We start from the raw sequence: 21,781 nt of genomic DNA, 5'->3' as shown, positions 1-21,781 counted from the left end.
ATGTTCCAGTTACTCTTGTTTGCAGTATTATAATATATTATAATATATTGTGTGCATCACTGTTTGTCACCTATGTGCATTACTGCTGTTCATTTCTATGTGTAATACCAAGGGTTACATTAGCTGCAGTTCTGCAGTGTACGCCAACATATATTGTTTATCAAGTATAACATATCAATAAATATATGTTTAGTATTTTTAATGACCTGGTCAAAAGTGTGGGCACCCCTGATCTACAGCGTGCAGGCTCATGTAGGCTCAATAACCGTTATCATACTGTGGATAATGGCTCAGTCAACCTGCCGCTCCACTGTGACTCTGTTTTTCCACCCACAGTAAGTATCAGCCATTGCTCCTGTGCAAAGCAGCCTATTAGCTTATTCAAATACTGCCCCGCAGGGTGATGATGTCAAACAGGAGCTGTGCCGTCGCTCAGGTGTTTGGTCAGAGCTCCTGCACCTCACCCCGCTGGGTAAATACCAAGTCACAAGTCAACACGAGCTCCTCGCGGATGTTTACGGGCTCCGAGAACGGTGAAGTCACACTCACAGAGAACACGTTCTCCTGTCTTTTCTCATCAGGAGTGCTTCCTTAATTGGAAAGCTGTGTGTGTCGAGTATAGTATATTGTGGCTGTTTGACCCCAGTGCTCCCATTTACCACAGAAAAACCATTTAGGACAAGACAAGATCAGACACGTTTCTCTGTTCATCTGTTAAATTTGTCCCGTGGCCCAGGGGAGCAGAGGCACAGATGATGAATCCTTCTGTCTCCTTCAAACGCTCTCCGTTCCTCTGACATCGATACAGGAGACACATTGTACAGTCACACTTTATTAAACGGGTCCCAAACTTTCCCTTGAAGCCCGCTTGAATGGAAACCGACAGTGTTCAACTCTCACGGCACATAATGCAGCTCACGAAGGAAACGGTGGCAGATTTATCATCGAAAATTGTTGTATTTTTCAAAATAAAGGCCCTTTGATTTCAGAATACTTGAAACGACAACTGTAGTTCTCACCCTCACGCTGCAAACATGCTAACAGACTGCACCGTCTTTTAGCTGCGGCCTGTTGACCTGAGTGTGGCTAAAGCTAAAGCTAACAGCACTCAGGTAAAATCAGTCAGAGAGGACGTAGAAATGAAGTCCAAGCATTAAAAGTATGATGAGGAGAAATGTAAGAAATATGTGTGGAAATAACTCCAAGTACACTGTTTGTGTTTCCTCTATAAAAAGTGTAGTTATGGCCTGAAATCTTACAGGAACATACAGGATTGTTTCAGAACCAGACTTGTAGTATGAAGTGTATATGATAACTATACTCTGTCGCACCCTTTCAGTCGTTGTCGTGCATCCTGCTGCCTCTGATCCCATCCCACAGTGGGACCAGGAAGTTAGCTGTCGGTCCGTTTGTTCTGAAACACCTCGACAGCTGCAGGATGTTTCAGCACATCAACTCACAGATGAAACTGTGAACGACCTCAGCGGCCTCCGTGCTTACGCCTGGTGAAGGTGGTTAATCGCACGGCTTTGCACTAAATGATTTCCGCTATCACACCTGCATCCACAGCAGTGGTCTTTTACACAGAAATAACAGACCGTCAGTCAACAAAAAAACAAAAAAACTGGATGTGAGAAATAAATCGTTAGGAAATTGTTAAGACTAATTGTGAAAAGTCGCCATGTTTGATCCCTACAGTACATTTCAGATGAGGATGTGTGTGTGTGTGTGTTTTCTTTTTTGATTTCCAGATTGCACATTATAATGAAATAAAAAGCTTTTACCAGAGCAAACACAGCTGCTTTTATCAGATTCTTCTGGTTCCCAGGCAAAAGAAAAGCTCCCTTCCACACTTTTGATTGGGTCTCATTAATAAAACTGTCATCAACAACTAAAGGCTGCAACTTAACCACCTAACTGAACTTGTGGTTCACTTATTGTTATCTTTAGTGCACGATAAGTGTTAATGATTTACAAAATAAAAGGGCAGTTGTATAAGAAAATATACATGTAAATTCTTCTGCTGTGTCGCAACAGTGTTGGAAAGTAAAGTTATTTCAATCCTTTAGATCGAGTTATGAAGCTGTGATGTGTTTATGGAGATATTTATGGAGAAAATGCTCAGGTGTGGAGCGTCTCTGTAGCTGGATAACATGAACTAATGAGCCCACTGGGGGAGTTTGAGTCTGTTATTGAGCCACAGAACAACTATAATCCAAGTGTAGAGGCAGTAATGTGGCTGTGCCTGGTGGTTACTGGGTCCTTACAGGTGGAGGTGTGTGTGTGTGTGTGTGTGTTTTAGCTGCTGTGACCTCTCACCATCCTCAACATGGTTCTGTGTGATCTTTATAATGGATGAGATGAGGCAGGAGGGAACCGTGCGGGGCTTCGGCGAGCTTTTAGGCGAATTGGGGTTGTAGCCTACATGTAACACGGTACCACAGAGCCGGAGCGTCTCGGGGGAGGACACGGAGGGTTCTCCATTTCACACATCATTTGAGCACGGAGAGCAAGAGAGAGATTGAAAGATACAAACATTTCCTCATCAGAGGTGTGTGTGTGTGTGTGTGTGTGTGTGTGTGTTTCCTGATGTTTTGCCACTGAAAGAGTGTTTTTTTTTTTTAAAAGCAAAGATGTCTGATCATATCTGCAATTAGGAGGAGCTTGTTGTTTTCAGCGTTAAAAGTCCACTGAGGTGTAAATCTTACGTTTCATTCTTGATATTGATATCTGTGATCTTTGGTGATGCACCTCGTGTTGCCGTAGTTTCTGTTTGTTACGAAAAGAATTCCCCGTTGGCCATTTTTCTTCCCTGGTTCATATTACCTTCGATAAAAGTGACTAAATATTAGAGTAAAACAGAATAAAAGTGATGACTGGATGTTTTAGAGGGAGAAAGAAAACACAGTGACAGTGTCAGGAAGGCAAAGCAGTACAGCCTTCAAAATAAAAGCACATAAAAACAGCAGGTGGACCAGCTAAAATGCATTCACCTATTTTATTTATTTATTAGTTCAGGGATGCTGAGTATTAATGAATTTTGCTGCAAAGATGCTGGAATTAACCTCCCTATGAATAAAAGAACAATATCAAAAAGATAAGGCTCATGCAGCAGCTTGTAACAGTACTGTGATAAAATTGGTATGTTAGATTAGCAAATGTTGACGCGGAAATGAGATGAAAATGTTGAATTATTACACAGAACGTGGACAGAGAATATATTCTAATGTTAAAGTGCTTTTTATGGTAAATTAAGTGACAAATGCTGCTTCTGTTTCTGGAGGTTTTTGAAATTTGGATGACCGATAACGTAGCTGAGGTTTTAAGATGTTAGTAGAGACCCCTGATATATCTACTGTTTGTGATTTCACCCTTGAACCTTTTCAGATTTTTAGATTTCCCCTCTGTCTGTACCACTAGACTCGATTCAACAACATCAACAACTATCTAATAATAAAACTATCAATTAACTGAAAGTAGCGCTTTTATTTTGTAGGGCTCAAAAAATTATATATATATACATACATATTAAATACATAAATCACATACTTCATCCCTACATACACATATAAACATCTACTCACATACAACATACATATATATACACATACATAAACACATATTAAGTAAATAAGTGTCACAAATATACATTAAATACACAGGTGTCACAGTTCTTATGTTTCATAGAGTTAATACAGCTGCAGCACCACACAGACCTTTACTGTGTGTGGGGGGGGTCTTTTGGGGGTTGTTGTGAGGCCCTCAGACACAAGAGGAGCAGCTTCACCTCCCAGTTTCTCCTCTGGGGCCAAATGTCTCTCCTGACCTCTTCTCATGGGACTTTTATTTTGAAAAATTCTAACCACACGTATCGTATCTGTTGGGAGCTGGTTGCCCCGGCAACGGAGGAGGAGGAGGGAGGAGGGAGGAGGAGGAGGAGGAGGGAGGAGCCTGTCCACCTTGGAGACCAATGACGGGACAGGTAGCAACAGGTGAGCGGGGAACACACACCTCACACACACACACACACACACACACACACACTCAGAGACACTCCGGGTGTCCGCTGAGCTGCAAAGCCTCCTGGGAGTTCAGATCCTGTGTGACACGAAGGGGAACCAGAGAAGTCAGGACCATTTCAGCGCCTCGGAGGGGAAACTGGATTATAACCTGCAAAACAGCTGAAACATCCCAAAATAAGGACACAGGAGAGTGTGTGTGTGTGTGTGAGAGAGAGAGTGTGTGTGTGTGGCTTCACAGCTGGGAAATATTGATTTTAAAGCGGGGGGGGTGACCTGGTTGCAGATTATTGATCCTCTGTGGACTCTAAACTTCTTCTCTGCAACAATGTTTCTGCAGAACCCTCAGAGCAGGAACTAGTTGGGGCTCCTCAGGGTCCTCTACGGGGCTGCTGCCGGGTTGTGTTCGGTGGGGGGGTTTATAATCCCGGGGATTTGGCTCGTTAATCCCGGGGCTGCTGACTGCACAGGCACCATGATCAGCTCGGAGGGCCTGCGGCCGGCCGCGTCCGGCAGGAAGCCCTTGGGTAAGCTCGCCTCCCGGCTGGAGGAGGTGAAGAACCCGTGGCGGCAGGTCTCCACGCTGGAGCTGAGCCACAACGAGGCGGCCCGGCTGGCCACGGACGCCCTGCTGGAGCTCGGGGAGAAGGAGTACCGCAGGGTCCTGGCCGAGGAGCGGGAGCTCAACTTTCTGTCCCCGCTGGAGGTGCGCTACATCACCCAGCATGCGGCCAAGGCGGGCGGCTCCGACAGCAACGGCACCGGCCCCAACGACCGGGACTTCGGGGACGGGGACGCCGTGTCCGAGCTCACCTCCGGGACTTACTTCCCCATGATGTCCGACGAGGAGCCGCCGATGCTGGAGCTCGGCTGGCCGGACTCCCCGGGGAGATACGGACCGTCGGAGACGCAGATCTACTTCCAGAGGGACAAGTCTCATAACGTGAAGGACCTCATCAGGTCCCTGATCAATAAAGCCAAAAAGGTAAGAATGCACAGAAACATGAAGCATCATAGAGTGTAAAGTTATTGGGGGAAATGGTTTTAATGTTTTATCAGTTTAAAGGAGGAAATGATCCCTGAAATGTGACATATTTGACATTAAATGAACTTATTTAGCAGCCTAATTGTCTTACATAACACACCTAAAAGCTCCTATTGACTGGGCACACTGTGGCCCCTGAATCATCACTGATCAATCAGCTAATTAATGGTAGATAACAGGTCAAGCAGAGGGATGGATGTTTTGTGGTTAACCTGGTTTTCACACTCAGGAAAGAGAAAGAAAACAGGTAGTTGGAGTCACTCAGCAGATATCAGACCAGTCACATGATGCATGAAGATGAGCCCACTCTCCTCTCAGTCACTTTAGGGGATTAAAACTGCTTATTTCCAACATGTTTTTACATTATATATATATTATATTTATATATTTTAGTCCAAATGTAGTAGAATGGCACCGCTGAGCAGAAACAGACGGACCACAGTCTCCCTGCATGATGCTCAGTTTTACTTTATTATGATGTTTGAGACGTGAAAGAGGAAAGTTTCACCTTAAATCTCAGTTTCACGTGTTTGTACGAGGTGATTCTGCCACTTTGAGCTGGAGATTGGATCCTGATTGGCTCCAGACAAATGTGGCGTGGAAGCAGGAAATCAATGGATCACTGACAAGCTGATAATAGCAAATAGAAACAGTGATACAAGAAAAAACAGTTGTGTGGTTTATGTGTCTTTGTGCACGTGAGGATCTTAAACAAGAGCCTTTAGCCTCTGATTATCGATGCTGTAGAGGAGCAGGACATCCAGACCGGTCGAAACACAAAACATGGCCGCGCTGTTTGTTGTCGTTTTGTGTCTCTCTGTGGTAGTTTTGTGTCTTTGTGGTCGTTTCCCACCTTATTATAGCAAAATGAATCTTATAATAGATTTTATTTGGTCTTTGTCTCTGTCTTTGTTTTGTCTCTTTGTTGTTTGTTTTGCATCTTTTTTGTGGTAGTTTTTTGTGTCTTTGTGGTCATTTTGCGTCTCTTTGTAGTTGTTTTGTGTCTCTTTGTGACTGCTTTGTTTCTTTGTAGTTGTTTGGCAACTCTTTGTAGTTGTCTTGTGTCTTTTTGTGGTAGTTCTGTGTCTCTTTGTGACTGTTTAATGTCTCTTTGTGACTGCTGTGTCTCCTTGTAGTTGTTTTGTGTCTCTTTGTGGTAGTTTTGTGTCTCTTTGTGGTAGTTTTTTGTCCTTTTGTGCTCATTTTGCGGCTCTTTGTAGTTGTTTTGCAACTCTTTGTAGTTGTCTTGTGTCTTTTTGTGGTAGTTCTGTGTCTCTTTGTGGTAGTTTTTTTGTCTTTTTGTGCTCATTTTGCGTCTCTTTGTAGTTGTTTTACATGTCTGTAGTTGTTTTGTGTCTCTTTGTGACTGCTTTGTCTCTTTGTAGTTGTTTGGCATCTCTTTGTAGTTGTCTTGTGTCTTTTTGTGGTAGTTCTGTGTCTCTTTGTGACTGCTTTGTGTCTGTTTGTGGTTGTTTTGCATCTCTTTTTCTGGATGTTCTGTGTCCTGACCCCTGACCCTTTGGGCCCCTGAGCCGGTCCCCATTTGGCCCACCCACTAATCCATCCATGGGCGCGACGGCCACGTTGGAAGCTGTAAAAAATCAAACGAAAGCGTCTCAGTTATAACCGCGTTAGTTCATGACTTGTGACTTTAGATTATCGTTTTGTAAATGAATGTTGCCAAGTTGTCTCATGATCCCTCAAATCACCACATAACAGCTAAATAAGAGCACAGTTGGCTCATTGGCAGACAGTCCGGCACACATGAGTCACCCCTCCACAGACACTTCCTTCTTCTCTGAGTGTAAAGAGGCTTGTTTTATATTGCTAATAAAAATAAAAACCGTTGTTAGACCTACAGTGAGAGAAACTTAAAGCTGCAGGAAATATTCTCCAACGTGCAGAAATGCAACAAAGGTGGAGACGCCGCTTTCTCTCTCGACTTCTCAGTGACATTGACCTCTTTCTCACACGTTTGTGCCGAGTCAGCAGGTCCAAGATCAAATGACGCTCTGAGTGCAGCCAAACAGCCAAACGCACATTCGTTCATCTCACAAGATTAGAATATAATCGCTGGTGGTTGAACTGGCTTCATCTAGTTTGTTGTGGATAAACCGAAGCTTGCAGCTCTCACATTATGCTCCACTCATCTTAGTAACTTGATTCATTAAATGTGTATTCTATGTATCAAACAAATTGCTCAGAGAAGAAGATTTCTTTCTGCACACACCAGCTGATCTGCAGCAGCTGGACGGTGCTGTGATACGTATCTGTTTGTGTTACTTGTTCACTGTGTCTGAGGTGCTTTCTAACATTTGAAGTATGTAAGTATTATTTGTTTGCAGGCTGTAGGCACATACCTGTGTGTGTGTGTGTGTGTGCAGTCAAACACATTCGTGCTGTGTGTGTTTTGAATGTTTCATTTGTTTTCAGTGCGTGTAAAGAGTTTATTTATAAAGTTTCCAATTAAATGCCTGTGCAAAACTGTGTTGGAAATGTTCTCCCTGACAGTAAAACATCACCTCTGTTATATAACCTTATAAAGAAGCCTGAACTTTAGCTGTGTTAGTTTACACTCTGCTCACATGATGCAGATAAACCACAAACTATCTGGCACACACAGAAAGCCAGGTGGTACTCCAGTTACAGGAGCGCTGGCTGTGTGTTCTGTGCTGAATATAATGAAGATGCCATCTATGGTGCGCTGCACTAGACGACAACAGGAAATGATCACCACGTGAACCCAGAACAGGTTAATCAGCCGTGGTGTGTTTTAGAGCTATAGTTATCTGACTCTATTAAATTAGAGGCTAATAAATCATTGGTCACATAAATGTTACTCCCAAAAGCCCAGAGGAAATGTTCCCTTTCCAGGACACATTTATGTCCCCATAATCTGGTTTTACTGGACAGAATATTATTGATTAACCAGTTGTTAATATTCTTTTATCAACTGTTTAGTCTTTTAAAATGCCTGTCACAGTTTCCCCAGGTTGACGTCTTCCCCAAACCCCCAAATGTTCAATCAGCGTTGATACTAAACAAAGAAAAAGCAGCAAAACTTCACATTTCTGAGGCTTTAAAAGAAACGTGTTTGACAGCTTTGGTTAAATGTAAAAAAGGTTTGCTTCAGTTTCCACAGGAGCCCACGAAGATTTATGAGCAGTACGACGGCAAAAGTTTTGCTGAAAAGTTTCTGTTAATCAAACCCCGACTGAGTGGAAGCTCACGTCTGTCGTGTCTCACCTGCCGCTCCAGGTGATCGCGCTGGTGATGGACGTGTTTACTGACGTGGACCTGCTGTGTGATCTTATGGAGGCGTCCAACAAGCGCCGGGTCCCCGTCTACATCCTGCTGGACGAGAAAAACCTCAACTACTTCACAGAAATGTGCTCGGCGCTCGATATTCAGAACTCACACCTGAGCGTAAGTACTGAGCACCTTTTTACGCACACACACGTCGGCATGTGGTGAATTTTCTGCCTTGAGGATGATGCTGTGAAGCTTGTGCAGCCAGTTGTCATCCTACTAACCCTCACTGTAGCTGTGCAGCTGACCGTCGCAGAGGCTGAATGTCACCGTCATGAATAATACAGTTTAGCCGTGCTACCGTAGCAGCAAGGCTGCGGGGGTGACGAGGTAACTCGGCACAAGAGTGTGTGTGTGTGTGTGTGTTGCATTAAAAAAAACCATTCTGTGGCCTCAGCAGTGCATCTCAACCTCCACACTCAACGTCTAGAAGTCACACGGGAGTGTTGGAGAGGAAGAATTCAGAGGTTGTAGCGTAACCTGGAGCAGAACAGTAACAGTGTCGGACATGCAGTCGCCTCTTGTTTCCCTGCTCCATCGTTTAGGGGAGAACGGGCTCACTCATCTCACGGGGTTGGTTGTCTCTGTTTTTTTTCATTCATCACGTTGGTATCAAACATTTGCTGTGACCTCAGGCTCATTTCTATCAGGATGTTTTGTGTAAGACTCACAAAACACTGAGGTGAGAAGAAATTCTGTATTTTTTTTTAGTTTCTGTAATAAAGATATTTCATACTCAAGTATTTATTAAAAAAGAGGACATTGTACTTTTCGGTTGCTACCTACAGACAGACAGCTGGAACCTTTGTCAGGAGGTCAGGTGGGGCTGCTTGTCTCACCTGTGACGTCCTGTAGATGTTACGGCCATAAGAGAATAATTCAAACAAGTAATCATGATTCACATTCATGATTTAAACAATCAGACAGATGCAGTGAGTATTATGGAGGTTTATTAATCCTAAAGCTTATTTGGTGTCTCTAGTCTAATCACATTTCTTTAGATTGAAAATGTGTCACAGTTTGTCTCTGATGGTTAATAACTGCTGTTAAGACAAATGATATCAAAGAAAGGGAAACACAGCAGCTTCCCTCCAACGTAGGAACGACTCCTGTGTGACGTGTTGACGAGTCACTCGACAAACTGTGGTGAGCGTCGCCTCGACCTTTGGTGGGTTTTGGTTTTCGTCCTGAGATACAGCGAAACACAAAGCCGACGGTTCGGCTGCTCCGCTGAAGCGGCAAACTGAGTCTGAAGATTCCTTATCGTCGTTTATTATCCTCGTGTTCGGCGACTGAATGACTGAATGACTCCGCTGCTGTTGCCAAGAAATGTATTCTCCCCGTTTGTCTGTGAGGGAGAGAGATCTGAGCTCGTACAGCGTCCTTGAACTCACCGCAAACAGGAGTTTTAATAACATGTCAGGTGATGAATCCTGTCACAGGTGAGTTTGAAGTCTGTTGGTTTTGATAAACATGAACGAAACAGCAGCACAATTTAAAAAAACAAACAAACTTCAAAACTGTCGGCGTGAAAGTGGAAAACAGAATCGCCACCTGTTGTTCTGACCTTCACACGCTCACTTCGCTTTCTTCACACTGCTTCTCCTCTACAAAAATAATCCGTCCACGTCGGATAATTATAAAACTTGTTATGCATGGAGCTCATTTATACATTTATATTTAAATACCATTCAGCAATTCATCTCTCAGCTCTGTGAGGATTAAAGCTTCTAGATGCACATTTACCTGTTTTGCAAGCTGGTGATTTTTACCAGTGATGAGTCAGCCTCCTAATTAGTTTATTCATTAAATCATAAAATGGTAAAAATGCACATGGTGACTTCCCTAAAGCCCAAAATATTCAATTAAATTTGAAATACTTTATTCGTCCCTCAGGTGGCGAACAGTTAACACACAAACAGTTAACACACACGTTAACAACAGGACACACAAGACGCACACGTCAGACAGGAAACATGTAGAAAGTAAAAGTTCTTCTGTTTCATGGCGTAGAAGTAAAAAAGGAAACTAGCAAATATTCATATTTGGAGGCTTTTTGGCTCCTTTACTGTGTTATTTCAGGAGGACGTCCATGTTTCAGTTACTGACGCTGTGAAATGTTTTTATCTGATGGCGTCAGTAGTTTTCTTTGTTTGCTTTGATGTTTTCTCAACAGTGTCCAGAGGAAACATGTTTCTCTACTGTACATCCGACAGCAAACACTTTGAAGGACGCTGTCAATTTGTTCTTATCAGAATCAGGCCTTTTATCTATTTTCAGATTTTCTCATTTCTTTATTATCTTGTGACCTAACTGTGTGTTTCTGACAGTTAAACGTGTGTTTCGTGTGTTTTGTGTGCAGAACATGCGTGTCCGCAGCGTGTGCGGGGACACGTACTGCACCAAGAGCGGCAAGAAATTCACAGGCCAGGTCCTGGAGAAGTTCATGATCATTGACTGTGAAGAGGTCATCGCCGGGTCGTACAGGTTAGCAACACACACACACACACACACACACACGCTAACAATCTCCAAGCATGTACCGAGTTCTCCTCTCCTTTAACAGTAATGTGGACTTTAGTGGATAAAATTAAAAAATTAGAGAGTAGAGCTGGGCTGTTACTGGAGGAACTTTAATAATAATATACAAACACTGCTGGGGAGGTCTAATGAAGCTTGCCATGGCATTGCATTCTGGGAAATGTAGGATCCAGTGTTTTTTGTGTTCTTTTGTTCTAATCAGTGTCGTAACCTTCACATTTTGCTCATTTTTAGGTTCATACCTGTATTTCTGGGTCCTACTTTAATATTTTTACATGCTATAATGTTCAGAAAACACAGACTGCAGGCTGCTCTGCTCTCTTTAAGCCCCCCCCCTCCCATAAACGCCATTCTGCAGAAACAAACTGCAGACCAAAGTGAAACACGGCAAAACTCACAGCTTCAGTCAGAAGTCGAGTCACAGACTTTATCAGACGGTAGAAGGACGCGATGCTGCGCTTTTGCTGCTTTGCTCATAACCATCAACATCTTATTAGTAGAGCCAGCATTTAGCACCAGAGCAGCGGCGGGCAGCGAGGTGTGTTCAGGTTTTCACAAGGCGGGACCGTCAGCCCGCCGAAGAGCCGAAGGAGGTCACGTGATCAACAGATCCCCGTGTGTGACGTCAGAAGTCTAAACCGAGCGTTTTCACACATTTACTGAACGATGGAGCAGGAGATGGTCTCTTCTCAAAGCCTCAGGGGCCTGAAAACACACCAGGAAGACACATTTATGCTTAAGAAGTGTATTTTGCACAACACGTCTCATTTAACTTGCACCACATCTTAAATGGAAGAGCAACACTAAACTGCTGGAGGCACACGGCCACATGGAAGCGGTGTGTGTCAGTGCAGCTGTTCTAATTTGCATAATGTTGCAGTAATTTGAGACAGCCTGGACTTACAAAAAAATAAAAAATAAAGGCGTGTAGGTGGACTCCCACAAATAACGAGACAAAGAGACGCTCAGACTTCTCAGTCGATCCGACAGGCTCAGTATGAGCAGGAAAGTAGGTGTCAGACGGCTCCAGAGCCTGCGGACGGCTCACCATCAGCGGGCTGACATTTACTTTGCTGATAAGCAGGACGACTACAGGAGGAAGCCGGCGGAGCTCAGAGGCCTGTTCAGTGTGTGTGTGTGTGTGTGTGTGTGTGTGTGTGTGTGTGTGTGTGTGTGTGTGTGTGTAGATAAGCTGTGTAACAAAGCTCGTGTTGTGCAACGGTGTGACTGCGCTGCTGCTGGCGAGGAGCTGCTGATGGTATTTGAAACTGTTATGAGAATACCTGAGTAATACCTGCAATTACAGGCTCACAGGAGTGAAAGGGAGCGAACAGCAGAGGAATGTTCAGCGTGTGCAGCTTTTTTTATTTTTATAGATGACAGAACCAAATTATTTCTACTTTTTCTGCACATTGTGCGTCTGATCTCAGCGTCAGGTGTCGTCCAACTAGTGATTCAGTTCACTTTCAGATTATATTTCTTAATGAATCATTCCAGCAGTAAAATGTCCGAATAGTACAAACTGCTTTAATTTGACTTATTGAAGGTTAGTTAGATAGTTTCACACAGAGGTTCGGTCTTTTTATCCAAACAACCCAAAGAGATTCGAACGCAGCTGTTATATCTCTTATTATAAGTATTATCAGCCAATTATTTTCTCCATTAATCAATTGCTCATTTGGTCCCATCTCCAAATGTCCTGTTTTGTTCGATCAACAGTCCAAAACCCCATAAAATATTCCGTTAATTTAACGATATAAAACAGAGAAAAGCAGCCAGGAACGTTTCTGCTGAACCCACAAGAACCTTTTTCTCCTTTAAGTTAAAACAGACTAAAGACTTTTGAGACACTATGGTCACCGGGTCACATGACTGCAGCAGGAAGTTCAGCAGCCGTCACTGAGGGACTTCTGGAGTTCAAGTCAAGGATAAAAGCTGTTAAAGGGACATTTCCACAATGTTTAAAAGCTCCGTAGCACCTATGTCACATAATTATAACTCCGTCCTCACTGAGCAAAACTTACTCCTCATCGTTCCGTCCTAACTTTATGAAAGCAGCTCACACACCAAGTTTATTATTTGACCTTTTAAGGCGCTGGAACCTGTTGCTGTCTGGCTACGTGTGACTGCTAACTGCTTATTAGCATTAAGACTTCATAGATCTGGGAAAACGTTATAGAAATTAGAAAGATATCAGAGGCTGTTTCACTCGGGGTGTTAAATCCCAAAACTGAATTTGTCTTAAACTGTGAATTTAATGAACCTGTACAAGAGATTATACTGTTAGTCTGAGGTCACCTGTTAGTCTGAGGTCACCTGTTAGTCTGAGGTTATTCCCAGTTTCACGTGCACCCACCAATGACATGAGTAGTGGCGTTCTTTGATTCATCAGCCGTGAGCAGAGAGGCTGGTTTACGGGAGGTGATGTTTTAATTTTCTGAACAGTAAAAGAGTGAAAAAGCAGAATGGGAGGATGGACGTCACAGAGAGGAGGGACAGTTTAGATCACCGCAGTCTGAAGACAGCCGGAGAAATCAGGAAACCCTGTTTAGCAGCTCAACAATCACATTTCTTCATCGTATATTTTGAAAGTGTGTGTGTGTGTGTGTGTGTGTGTGTGTGTGTGTGTGTGTGTGGTCGTATTTGAGACACGCTCTGTCAAACGTTCACAGGTGGAAACAAACTGTAGATTTGTGGTTGAAGCGTCTTTGTGTCACAGTTGGACTTTGGATGAAATGATCTCAGACGCTTGGATGCAGCTCTGCGTGAACCGATGTGTGTGTGTGTGTGTATCGTTCAGTCGGTCGACAGATGAAACAGCTGTGACCAGAAATTAAAGACGTTGTGGATGAACTTTGGTGAGAGTTTGTCTAATAATGAGGCTGCAGGAGAGTTTTTCCTTTCTGAGATTGGAGCTTAAAGCCACCGAGCAGCAGTCCGTAGGCTCCTCAGGCGACGCTGGCGTCTCTCTAATCACTAAACCAGCCCACATCTTGATGGCATTTAAGTTCATATTATCACATGCTTTCACCTTTTTGTACCACCAGTCACATGATCCAGGTGCACCTCTTCCCTTTCTCTGCCCTCAGCCACATCCTTTTCTCTTCTCACACTATTTTCTCCCGATCGGCGGTGACCCGGCGGCTGCGGTGGATTGTTTTTGCTCACAGATTGAGTTTGGTGTCAGGTGTGTGGCGAATGACCGGGTCGTGTCAAAAGCATCAAACCGCGCTGCTGACAAAGGAATGAAGGGCGAGGTCCGGACAGGTGCCAAGTGCCTGGAGGCAAATGTTGTCTTATCAGCTCAGCACGCCTCTCCCTCACCTCCCTCCCTCTCTCCCTCCCTCCCACGCTCTCTTCAAACGTAACGCTGATACTAAAACCCATGAAATGCTGCTTCACCTTTGATGCGAGGGCCGGGCCCACTGCTGTATATTTAAAACTGATTAGATTATTAGATTATCAAATAACCAACGCTGATTCACTGACATTCAGTCGACAGTGCCAGCTTTTATCTGCTGATCCCAAAGAAAGAGGCACGACCCCTCACATGCACGGCAGGTGTGCTCTTAGCGTTTAGAAGCTAATGTTGTTGCAAAGAAGATAACTATTACTACTATTACTACTTCCTGAGGGCACGCAGACGTTGAGGATAATGATGATAATAATAATAATGATAATGCAGTTTTGTTTGTGTAACATACACTACTCACTAAAGTTAGGGATACTCGACTTTCAGGTGAAATATATGGAAAATATAAAAAGTGAATGCTACAGTGATATTATATCATGAAAGTAGGACATTTAAGTAGAAGCATGCACTGGTGATTTCTTCATTTTAAACAATTTATTTGAAGAAAATCTAACAACAGTGGTAGGTATACCACAACAAAACATTTTCAGTGTCTCAATAAATTGGGACGTGGCCAAAGGACGTCCACTCCTCTCCTTTCTGTGACTCTTCCAGTCTCTGTATCACTGTTCCAACCTCCTGATGACACTCTGTGACCCTCTAAGCTCAGTGAACACCTCCGTCTGAGGACTTCCTGTTTGAAGCCTCCAGTGTTGAGGTGCTGCTGATCAACTGTTAGGTGTCGTCTTGGTCTCATGATGTCAGAATGTGAACAGCAGGATGAGGAGGACTGTTTAAATACCAATTCTAACTGAAGCAGGAAATGTATTGGTGGATTCATGGATCAAACCTGTTGTGAATGTTGCTGTTAAGCTTCTTGTTAGAGAACAGCAGCTGGTGCAGAAAGTACTGAGACACTGAACAGTTGGACATGTGCATTCAAAGGTTTAGAGAAGGTCACATTAAGTTCACCTGGAAAGGTTAGAATGTATTTTAGGTTCATCCTGAAGTTTCACCTGAAAGCTGAATATCCATAACTTTTAGTGAGGAGTGTATTTCAATAACATGTCAAAATACAATACATGAAACATTAAACTGTGACGAGGTGCAAAAGAAGCCGTCTCTCTAATTTATAATGATAATCAATTAATTTCAACTAGTTTAAAAAGGACAAAATATAAAATCATTGATATGATAAAAGAAAAAGAAAACTAAGTCCAAGTTATGCAAAATGAAAGAAATAAAATATTGTTAAACAACCGCCGGTTACTGTTAAATAAGTAAGTTAAATTCTAGTTATATGGACAATAAGGTGCCGCATAACAGTGAAGCAGCGACGCTGAAAACATTAAAAACAACAGTTAGAGGCTGTAAAAATCAATATAGTGTGCAAGAAAACCTGAACATGATGACACTTGAAAAGCGGCCCAGGGGGGACGCTGGTCCAACCCCCAGGGGGACGCTGGTCCGACCCCCAGGGGGGCGCTGGTCTGACCGCCATCGACACCAACGGTCTGGTCTTTATTGATATCCGATCTGCAGCTGTATCCAAACACCACATCTGTCTGGATATTTTCCCCAAACTCTTAAGAATTATGTCACCAAAATGTTTCTTCGTTGCACCGACCTTCGCCTCACCGCAGTGCGATGATTTGGTCAAGACGTAAGGGTTCATGTACAGCCAGCTCTTTACATACTCCTACTAAAGAACAAAACATTTTATCTCCTCAGCTATCAGAGCGTCGTCCATGTCAATGATCATAACAGACCATCACTGACCAATCAGAGCCGAGTACTCAACAAAAACGATTCCTTCACGGGTTTCCTCACATTATTATGTTAAATCATTCTAAAGTGCTCGTTAATGCTAAATAGACTAGTTCCTTCCTCGTTGCTGTATCTTTATAACGTTTTTAATCGGTGCTGAACGCAGCTTGTTTTAACTACCTACTAACTACGAACTACTTTATCAGGTCATTTAGCGACAGTCCAAGGTCGAAGACATTAACAGCTACTGGGAGCAGCAGGTGACAGTAAACCGGTCGTATCCTGGTAATGTGACCCTGGTATCATTTTATGTCTATATATCTGTGGTTAATGGATCCGAGTATCAAACACAGCCGCTGAAAGACGGCTCTTCTCCTCCTCATGTTGAAAACAAACTTTATGGTTTGCCTGGCCTCTTACCAGGAAAGTAACTGCAGGAGAATCGAGCCCAACATATCTGAGCAGCGACTGATTTACGATCGCAGAAAGCTGCCGTGTGGGTTTTTTTTTTGTTTTTTTTGGCAGCCTCAGAGCGTCTCTACAGCTTCAGCTGTACTTTGTAACTTTGCCTGATTGTGTGTTGGGCAGCGCGTCGTAGCATCAGTGCTGAAATAACTTCATAATCAGGTTGTTTGAAACACTCGGAGGATCAGACATTTGTTTTTTTGACGAATGAAAGTGTGTTGGTTAAACTGGGGACGTCGACCGAAGAAGAAGAAGAAGAAGAAAGCTTCTGAGTGGAGACTCTCTGTCCAGAATCACTCAGTACGGTCGCCATTTTGTTGTAAGAATTATTCTTATCCCTCATCTAGTGGACTCAAAGTGTCCCACAATGCATTTTTAAAAAAGTAGTGCACAACCGACGGCCACCAGCCGAACACTATGTAGAGAAATGGCACAGAGGTGCAGAGAAAACGACCCCAGCAGTGTTTTTTAAATGTATTTTGTGGGTCAGATAACTGCACAGGCGCTCCTACAGGGAACCTCTGAATGATGTTTAACACCAAACTGGCCTGAGATGAAGCTTTTATATGACAAGAGCCAAATCAAGACAACAAAACTATCATCATAACCACCATTTTCAAGCCTAAATAACTCTAATAGTAATGATAATAAGCTTATTATTATTATAGTTATTGATATTTTCCAGTGCTTTTAAATTCCTTCAGTAATGTTTCTAGTCACTGCAGTAAAAACCTTTTCATTGAGATTTGTTGAGACCGAATCAGATTCCCAGTGTGTTTTAATCACACAGCTGAGATCATATTAGCGTTTAGAGGAAGAGGATCTTTCCTGAATATTACAAACTGTGCAGAGCTTCGGCTGAAACTGGACTTCCTGGATTTAAGCCGTTAAAAGTCCAGAAAGCTCAAAGACTATAACCTCCAGACATAATTACTACAGATCAGTTTTCTAAATATGAGTTATTTTACTTCCATCATTATGGGTAATGTGTTGTGTTCACACAAGAGCATTATCCGGCAGATAAGCTGCCGAGTCCCCGCAGTGACTCACCATCACCGAGGCTGATCTGTAGGTTTATCAGCCGGAGGTGGAGGGAAATAATTCACACAAAGACAGCTGATAGTCTGTGTTTCATAATCCTACCTAGTAATCAGTATTATCATTTACAGGTGGGTGTGTCATTTCCTGTTTCCCATCTTGTTGCCTGTTTCCTGCTCAGTTGTTCCTGATGAACATATTTTAGAGAATCCACCAACATTATAAGCACATCAGCTGTTTGCATTAGAAGAACTAATGTATTTTTAAACCTATTTTTACGTATTCTGGGTACGAATTGACTGGTAGGTAGAAAAATCTTTGAATTGAATAGAACAAGCTACAATGGCAGTAATGGAAACCTTCAGGGCAACTGCACCTGATCACAGTAGGTCCACTAAAAGAGCTTGTTTGATCCACTGACAGGCTCAGAGTGTTATTCTAAGTGTGTGACAGCATCATGGAAAGGATCCCTACAGAGAGAGACCTGGAAGATCCTTTTGGTTTAACCACAAACAGCCGTTATGTCGCTCAGTTCAAAGCCACCAGACTCCATTGACAAAAACAGTCATTTTACACAGTAGTAGCTGGTCTACAGCTGTCTCGATTAGTTAGTTTGCTTATGTAAATGTGTGACTTTGGTGTTTTTAATGGCTACACAATAGTTGTGTAACACACAATAGCACAAACAAACTAATCGGTATTTCTAGCAGTAGAGCAGCCACTCCTGTGTTCTGTGAGTTAAAATAACTGTTTTTGGCAATGGAGTTTGGTAGGTTTGAAAAACGCAGTTTGTGGTTAAACCAAAAGGATCTTCCAGGTCTCTCTCTGTAGGGATCCTTTCCATGATGCTGTCACACACTTAGAATAACACTCTGAGCCTGTCAGTGGATCAAACAAGCTCTTTTAGTGGACATTGTTTAATGGCTGGCTGCCTGTGCCCCCAAAATATGTACAAATCGGGAGTGAGGGAGGGACTTTTCCTTTAATGCCCTTTGTAGTAGTTTAATTGTTGTCATAACCTGATTTTGTATTAATTTTTGCACTAATTGTAAGTATCACAGTATGAACTACATACATTATATATGTAAAAGTTACTGTATATTACACATTTAAACTACTTTTTAACCCCTAACCCACTTTCTTTTTCATTTTGAAATAACGAAACAGAACATGACAGGAGAGCAGTGTACAAACAGAAACACTATTGCTGCTCACTCAGGGGCCTCACAGCACTGTTTAGCTGCTTAAATCCAGATCATCCACTGTACAGCACACTGGTTTCACTCTGTTTGTCCTCCTCCTCTTCCTCCTCCCGTCTCCTCTCCAGTTTCACCTGGCTGTCGGCTCAGGTGCACAGCAACATGGTGATGCATTTCTCAGGCCGCATCACCGACAGCTTCGACAGGGAGTTCCGCTGTTTGTACGCCGACTCCCAGATCATCGACTGCTTCTTCAACCCCGAGGAGGAGGGGATGCCTTACTACCCATCGTACCAAGGCATGATGGTCCCCGGCGTGGGCATGGGGCTCGGCCCGGTCATGGGGCTGGATTTACTGTCCGACAGGTACGAAGCTGGAGTCTAATTACTTATAAAGGTTTATTTCTGCTGATATTATGACGATGCACGTTCACTCCTGGTACATGTTTCAGTCAAGAAATGGCTTTTTTACCGATTAACTGATTAATAATTTTCAGGAATTTGTGAAAAATCCCCTTCTGTCTTTTAACAGTCTCACATTTAACAAGCTCTGTTATGTTTATTTACTTATTTCAGTAATTAATCAAATATCAGAACTGGTGCTTAGCGATTTTATGTTGATTGACTAATTAATTCACTAACCTCTCAGTTATCATGTTGTTGTGCCATCGTTAGTGTGATGTTGTGCTAATCTTTGCGTCCCCGTCCTCCAGCAGGCAGAGGGACCGAGTGTGCTCCGAAAACTCCAGCAGCCAATCAAGTAACAGCGTGTCCAGCGTGAAGGCGGCGCCCGGGATGTCCTCCAACCCCGTCTACAAGGTCACTCAAGCTCACGACAAGAAGGAGCCCAACAACAACTCCCACCTCAGCCCCGAGAGGAGGGGTGGAGACCGAGCAGGAGGACAAACCCCGACGCCCCAAGGCCACGTCACCCCGGGATCGCGGGCCTCTGCTAACGGAGGAACCAATCACAGCCCAGCTATGGAGCGCCCGCCGCCGCCCTACGGTCAGGCCGTGGGCATCGAGTGGAAACACAGCCCGGCGGACATCCTGCGGTCAAATATGAGCGGCACCACCTCCAAGTTCCAGGCGCTGGGGTTGTACGACCACAAACCGAGCATGTTCCACAGCTCCGGGCTCGTCCCCGGGACCCCCAACGCAAACCTGAACCCCAAGACCCAGACACCCTCCCCGGTCAACGACGGCAAACTCACCCCCAAGCAGCAGAGGACTTCCTCCAACCAGTTCCTCAACAAACTCACAGACCTCTTCCTGCCCCCCAAAGATACCTACAACTTCCGGAGGTCGCCGTCCCCTCTCGGCACCACGCCCTGGGGGGGGCCGGACCTCTCTCAAACCGAACCGGAGAGCCAGCAGAGCCCGCCGCCCCCGCCCTCTCCGGTCGGTTTGATGAGCCGGCAGGACCAGAAACGAATGACGCTGGGCCACAGCAAGCTGGACCTGGTGAACCACTACAACAAGATGAAATCCAAGCAGGTGTACAGCCGCTTTGAGCTCAAGACCTCCAATTAACGCGGGACTTCAGACTGTTTCAGTCCGACTAAATTCACGTTCTTTCTTTTTTACGTTATTATAGTCCATGAAGACAAAGTCTGCAGGGTTTTTCTAAAAGGGGGGGGTCAGTCCGTCGTCTTCTTCAGTTCTCTGGCTCCGAGGCCGAGTTTTCCTTGTGGTTCTTGAAAAAGACGTTGCCTCTTTTAACATGTAACATGTGGTTGTGACTCTTTTTGGGGTCGTAGTTTACAAAACGCATAGAAAAAAAATCACACATTTTCATTTAATCTGTGAAACTTGCTAACTGAGTCACCACAACAGGCTAAAGTAAGACTTCTGCTTGGCCTTGATGAAAAGTGAAGACTAGCAGTTTAATTCTTTGTCCTCACTGGAGCCTCCCTCTGCCTTTTCTTTCGTACACCAGGAACTTAAATAAGGATTTTTTTTCCGACTCAATTTTATACTTAAAGACAATATGACATCAGAGCTGCATTTTATTTTGAAATTCTGAAATTCTGAAAATGAAAAAATGTAATTCTCCTTTCTATGTAAGGAGATATTGAATACAATGATACTGCAGCTATTGCCTAATTTTCCATGTTTTAAGGGGAAAACTGTCTAAGCTCGAGGCCTCTGGGTGGGTTAAATGGCGTTTTAAGACATCTGTCCCTTTTTATATGTTCAACATTTGCGAGGATGTTCTCAGGTTTGGTTCCCTCAGACAGTGAACCGGCGTTAGCTTGCTAACATTAGCAGTGACTCATGAGACGTTACTGCTGCTTTGGTTCTGCTGGTTTAGCTCGTGAGCTCAATACGACTAAAATAAGAAAGTATTAACTCACCATCGACAGAATAAATTCACTTCAGTGGCAACAACATGCCATAAGATGAGAGTCATAAAGAGACAGAAACAAGATAGAATGAACACATGCAAACGTTCATACCGACTCTTACGGTGACCACGGTAAACACCACCCCATTAGAAAGCACCAATACTTCCTGTTCGCTGCTAGTTTCTCCCAGTGGCCACAAGTGGTACAGAAAAGCAGCAGACAAATCCCCTCAGACGATATATGAAAGTGAATGGGCGCCATCTTTGTAGTCCAGTTTCCTGTAATACATCCATGGCTCAGATGTCCCGTAAGGAGTGTTTAATCAGACAGAAAAATGAATAAAACTTGTAAAAAGTAATTATAATTTTGGCCAAATGTGGTCAACAAGTCAGACTTTAATGTCAAAATCAGCTTTTCTTGTCAGATTTTCACTTTTTTTACGTCATTTTATACAAACGCACAAAAACAAAAAAGTAAAATAAATGTTTTTTCCTCATTTTAACAGCCCAGGAATCTGAAAATATTATTATTATTATTATAATATAAGACAGTGATGTAATGCAGCCCTGAATAGAAAAAGAACCCTCTTCATCCATCGTTTCCATCTTTTCTTTTAGATTGAAACAGTTCTGTTCCCGTAACACTCCTGTATTATAGTGTAAATAATACGTGCCTTGATCATCCTGCCTTAAGGTTTAC

At 43.4% G+C, this 21,781-nt stretch overlaps 1 protein-coding gene across 2 annotated transcripts; it reads left to right on the top strand.

Moving 5' to 3' along the window:
- The first annotated feature begins 4,447 nt into the window (after positions 1 to 4,447).
- Positions 4,448 to 20,287, top strand: fam83c (family with sequence similarity 83 member C). Of its 2 annotated transcripts, none has more exons than XM_070847447.1 (5): positions 4,448 to 5,004; positions 8,323 to 8,490; positions 10,736 to 10,860; positions 18,864 to 19,100; positions 19,451 to 20,287. In XM_070847447.1, exons 1-5 carry the CDS (start codon positions 4,495 to 4,497, stop codon positions 20,265 to 20,267), a joined length of 1,857 nt encoding a protein of 618 aa, XP_070703548.1. In that variant the 5' UTR covers positions 4,448 to 4,494; the 3' UTR covers positions 20,268 to 20,287. The 2 variants fall into 2 exon arrangements, with proteins under 2 accessions (XP_070703548.1, XP_070703544.1); XM_070847443.1 differs by having other exon boundaries at positions 19,448 to 20,287.
- The last annotated feature ends 1,494 nt before the right edge of the window (positions 20,288 to 21,781 follow it).

This window comes from Pempheris klunzingeri, chromosome 2 (genome assembly GCF_042242105.1).
Source record: "Pempheris klunzingeri isolate RE-2024b chromosome 2, fPemKlu1.hap1, whole genome shotgun sequence".
Lineage (NCBI taxonomy): Eukaryota > Metazoa > Chordata > Actinopteri > Acropomatiformes > Pempheridae > Pempheris > Pempheris klunzingeri.
This window is presented reverse-complemented; position numbering and strand designations above follow the sequence as displayed.

Bases quoted from the DNA above. Each gene is read 5' to 3' on its own strand.
- fam83c (XM_070847443.1), top strand. From the start codon at position 4,495: ATGATCAGCTCGGAGGGCCTGCGGCCGGCCGCGTCCGGCAGGAAGCCC. The intron at 8,491-10,735 runs GTAAGTACTGAG...TTTTGTGTGCAG, and splicing joins TTCAGAACTCACACCTGAGC to AACATGCGTGTCCGCAGCGT. The intron at 10,861-18,863 runs GTTAGCAACACA...TCTCCTCTCCAG, and splicing joins GTCATCGCCGGGTCGTACAG to TTTCACCTGGCTGTCGGCTC.